Here is a 4,843-nt window from a genome sequence, read left to right as displayed (position 1 = left end):
CTTATTATATTTTGGTTATTTTGTTTATTCTTATTTTGGGGGATGGGGAAATAAAATCTTCTCTTGTTAATCCACTCAAAAAGAATCATGTGCATCAGGGTCCTGATACATCCATGTAGTGCTTCCCACCTGCCTATAGATAGAGAACATATTCTTAGGCACAGACAATGGGATGGAGTCAATCTCACTGGCTATAAATAGGAGACTATGATGGCTTGAGATGATGCAAGAGGGAGAAAAATTTGAGACAAATAAAGCTAGTATGCACCAAACTTCTATGGAGTGTGGGTATTTTACAGACCAGAATCATTAAAAAAGTATTATAAAGACAGACATTATTATTTCCAACCCGTCTTTCAAACTTGCCATCAGGAACTTAGGGGACAGAAGATTCTGTGGAAGGTTCTTTTTATGGCATTCTTCAGCTCTTTATTCCTGAGGCTGAAAATGATGGGGCTAAGAAAGGGGGTGAAGACTGTGTACGTGGTGGCCAGCAGAGTGTTACTGTCCATGGAATGGGCACCTTTGGGCTTGAGGTAGATGAGGGAGGCAAAACCGTAGTGCACGACCACTATGGTGAGGTGGGAGACACAGGTGGAGAAGGTCTTGTGCCGGCCCTCAGTGGAGGGGATCCTCAGGATGGCAGCCACGATGAAGACATAGGAGAGGACAATGAGGAATAAGCAGCCCATCAGGGCCGTGACACAGACCAGGATCACACCCATGGTGACAGAGGCTGTCCCCTTCCCACAGGCCAACTTCAAGAGGGAAAGCACATGGCAGAAAAAATGGTGGATCTCATTAGACCCACAGAAGCTGAGGTGAAAAATGATCAATGTCACCATCATCCCCATGACTGAGCCACCAGCCCAGGACCAGGACACAAGACGGGCACAGTCACGGGTGCTCATGAGCACGTTGTAGCGCAGGGGGTGGCAGATGGCCACGTAGCGGTCATAGCCCATGATCATGAGCAGGAAGGAGTGGGTGAAGCCAAACGTGAAGGAGAAGAACATCTGGCTGGCACAGGCCACAAAGGTGATGGAGTGGTGGGTGGAGAGCATGTGAACCAGCATATAAGGAGTGATGGCAACAGTGAACAGAATCTCAGAGATGGAGAGGGCGCACAGGAAGAGGTACATGGGGGTGTGGAGGCTGTGCTCCCTCCAGATGGTGCCCATGATGAGCAGGTTGCCCAGGAGTGTGAACAGGTACATCAGCAGGTACAGCAGGAAGAAAATGGGCAGGAGCTGCTGAGGGAATTTGGAGAAGCCGATGAGGATGAAGTCAGACATCATGCTGTAGTTTTGATTAGACAAGAATGGTGCATCTGGTGAGATCAGAAACAGAATGAAATCACAGTGGTTAAAACAGATTGATCACATGCAGAAGATGGAAGAACTAGTTAAATGACACCACAAGGAGGCAATCAGACAAATTCAAGGTGGATCATTCCACAGAACAATTGATCTGGTCTCATTAATAAGCCAGGATCAAGAAAAGGATAAAGAGAAATTCAGGGAACAAACAATAATATGCAATATTGGGTACTAGATCAGATACTGATTTAGATAAGCTAGTTGTATTTTTAAGGAAATAGAGATTTTGATTGTGGTAGGGATAAATGATGAAGTACAAACAATATTAAGCAGTTATTATTAATTAATTTTTGGTTTCCCTGGTGGCTCAGATGGTAAAGAATCTGCCTGCAGTATGGGAGACCTGGGGTGATGGCAATAGTGGGTTGGGAAGATCCCCTGGAGGAGGGCATGGCAACCCACTCCAGAATTCTTGCCTGGAGAATCCCCATGGACAGAGGAGCCTGGCGGGCTACAATCCGTGGGGTCACAAAGAGTCGGCCATGACTAAGCAGAGTACATATTAATTAATTTATTAATATTTTGTTTGGTCTAATTTTTTTGGCTGTGAAAGTAAATACTAATAGTTTAAAGAGATACTGAAAAATAAAAAATGATGAAAGTAGAAATGACAAATTTAAAGTTCCAGCAAATAAGATTGGAGCCATGTTTTTGTTAGACTCAGCAAATAGTCTTTATCAGATTCACTATTCCAAGCATAGAGAAGCATACAGGTATTCTCCCCAGTGGGACCTACTAAGACCATGGGGCAAAACTTTCAGTTTTATTTGAAAACCATGGATATCAATAATTTTCTTCATTCCCCCCTTTCTTCCTCCTGCTGCTAATAAATAAGTAGTGCTTATTAGTTTTCTGTAATTCTTTCTTTGTTTTGCCATCCATATTTCCTATATATTCTATTTGTTCATGGATATCTAAAAGAACATGTGACTGAATACATAATTCAAAAATTAAAAAAATAAAGGTATACTGAAATTTTAAAAATTCACACACATGCACACACCAAGGAACAAAGGAATATTTCATGAAGGTTAAAAGAACATTGTATCAACCTACATGTATATAATTAACCTATATAAAAATATACACTTGAATGTTAGAAATTAATATTCAATACAACTTCAGTGAAATAATTATAAAATAAAAATTACTAATCAATACTAGATAGATAAGAAATGAAAGTTGGAAATTTTAACAGAGTTCAGAAATGCAATTCAGGTGTTATTAATTATAATGCACTACAATATTCAGAGATTAGCTCCTATATATTTAAGCTCTTCACAAAGCAATGTTAAACATGTTTTTTCAAGTACATAGAGGACTTTATAACAAAAATTTACCTTATTTTCAGACATAGAGAAATTCTCCATCTACTTCAAAGTATAAATAATATATAGATTATAATGTGCTAAAGTCAGAAATCATTGGAGAAGGAATAGCTTTCCAAATCCGTAAGTTAGAAGGATGTATTATTAACCTCTTGCTTCAGTAGTAAGTCATAAAATAAATGAGATATTTATAAAAAATAATTTAAGCATCAAATGTCAATTAAAAATACCTTGAAGGGAATATGCAATTTTATATATTAAGACATATATACATATATATATATAAAGAAACTTTACCCAGAAAAGCATGCTTACTACAACTAAAATCAAGTGATGAAAATTAATAAGACAGAAACAGGAGAAAATGCCAATGAGAAAGCATAAAATTAAAATTGGGAGACAACTATAGAAATATAGATATTTAAAATGAATAAAAATAGTAAGAAAAATGTAAGTTAAGAAATTGAAATAAAAGATGAATAAATTCACAGAAACATGAAATTCCAAAACTGGTGCAAAAAGAAAAATAGAGACCTTGGGTATTCAAAAATGTTCTAAAGAAATTGAAATGTTAAAAATCTTCTCCTTCTGGGACTCCTATGATTCGAATGTTGGGGCCTTTAACACTGTTCAGGATGGGGAACACATGTATACCTGTGGCGGATTCATGTTGATGTATGGCAAAACCAATACAATATTGTAAAGTAATTAGCCTCCAATTAAAATAAATAAATTTATATTAAAAAAATCTTCTCCTTCCTTTATTATCAGCCTCAGTGGGTTTATGAATGTGCACATATACCTTTTAGGAACAATTGATTAATATCTTGTACATGTTCTTCAAATAAAAGAAAAAAATTGAAAAAATTGAAATCTGCTGAGCTTATTTTATCAGGTTAATGCAATCTTGATTTTAAAACTGGGTAAAAATGTAAGAAATGACAGTTACTGGCTCACTTTACCTATCAATTTTTGATTTTGAAATCTATTTATGACCACCTAATCAATGAAATGATGTATTAAAATTAGTAAATTATGATCAAGTGGTGTTGGTTTATTCCATGAATGACAAAATGGTTTAGCTTCATGTGGTTCACATAAATAAATTTAAAAAATAATGTAAATATTTTGACCAAGGAAAAAATATATTTTCTTAAATTCAGCTTCTATTTCTGACATTTTAAATGTTCATGTAATAATTGCCTGTAACATGGGAGACCAGAATTCTATCCCTGGGTCAGGAAGATCTGGAGAAGGGAATGGCAACCCACTCCAGTATTCTTGCCTGGAGAATCCTATGGACAGAGGAGCCTGAGGGCTACAGTCCATGGGGTTGCTAAAAGTCAGACAGGATTGAGCAACTAACACTTCCTTATCTTACTTTAGGTGTACAACATAATGATTTCATATATGTTTGTCTATTCATGATTTTTAAAAGCCCCTTTGCAACATGAAATTGAAGGGGACTTCCTTAGCTAGATAATGCATCCTATAAAACTAGCAAATAGTATACTATGTAGGGACATTTACATACATTATTTTATAATCAGGAAGAAGCCAAGGATACTCACTGTCTCTGCTGGTCTTTAACATGGAGCTGAAAGTCATGAGCAGCTACAAGGAAAGAGAGGAAGGAGATACAGAAAGATTGAAGTGATGAGAACTGATCACCTGTCTGGAGAGATTAGAGAATCAAGATGTAATACATTAGAACCATAGGAGAGTGCAGTGATGCAGAAGGCAAGATTAGCTTCCCCAGACCACAGTCATTTCTTGTGCCCTTAGATCAGTAGTTATCATCAAAATTAAGTTTTTAAGTAAAAAGTAAGACAACAGTCAATAGAAGCAGTTCTCAAGCATTTTGGCCTCAGGATGCCTTTATGCTAAAAAATTATTGAGGCTCCTAAAAGGCATTTCTTTAGGTTGAATGTAACTATCAGTTTTTTATCATATTAGATATCAAAACTAGAATCTTTAAAAATATTCAGTAATTCAGTTCAGTTCAGTCGCTAGTCATGTCCAACTCTTTGCGACCCCATAGACTGCAGCATGCCAGGCTTCCCTGTCCATGACCAACTCTTGGAGTTTACTCAAACTCATGTCCATCGAGTCGGTGATGCCATTCAACCATTTCAT

The 4,843-nt window shown here is 36.9% G+C and overlaps 1 protein-coding gene across 1 annotated transcript; it reads right to left on the bottom strand.

Moving 5' to 3' along the window:
- Nucleotides 1-368: 368 nt before the first annotated feature.
- LOC120864181 (olfactory receptor 10H4-like) lies at nucleotides 369-1,313 on the bottom strand. Its single transcript, XM_040241033.1, has one exon. The coding sequence runs from the start codon at nucleotides 1,296-1,298 to the stop codon at nucleotides 369-371; it is 930 nt and encodes a 309-aa protein (XP_040096967.1). The 5' UTR covers nucleotides 1,299-1,313.
- Nucleotides 1,314-4,843: the final 3,530 nt, after the last annotated feature.

Source organism: Oryx dammah, unplaced genomic scaffold (genome assembly GCF_014754425.2).
Source record: "Oryx dammah isolate SB20612 unplaced genomic scaffold, SCBI_Odam_1.1 HiC_scaffold_5, whole genome shotgun sequence".
Classification (NCBI taxonomy): Eukaryota; Metazoa; Chordata; class Mammalia; order Artiodactyla; family Bovidae; genus Oryx; species Oryx dammah.
Note: the sequence above shows the minus strand (reverse complement) of the source record. Positions and strands in the feature narration are given on the sequence as shown.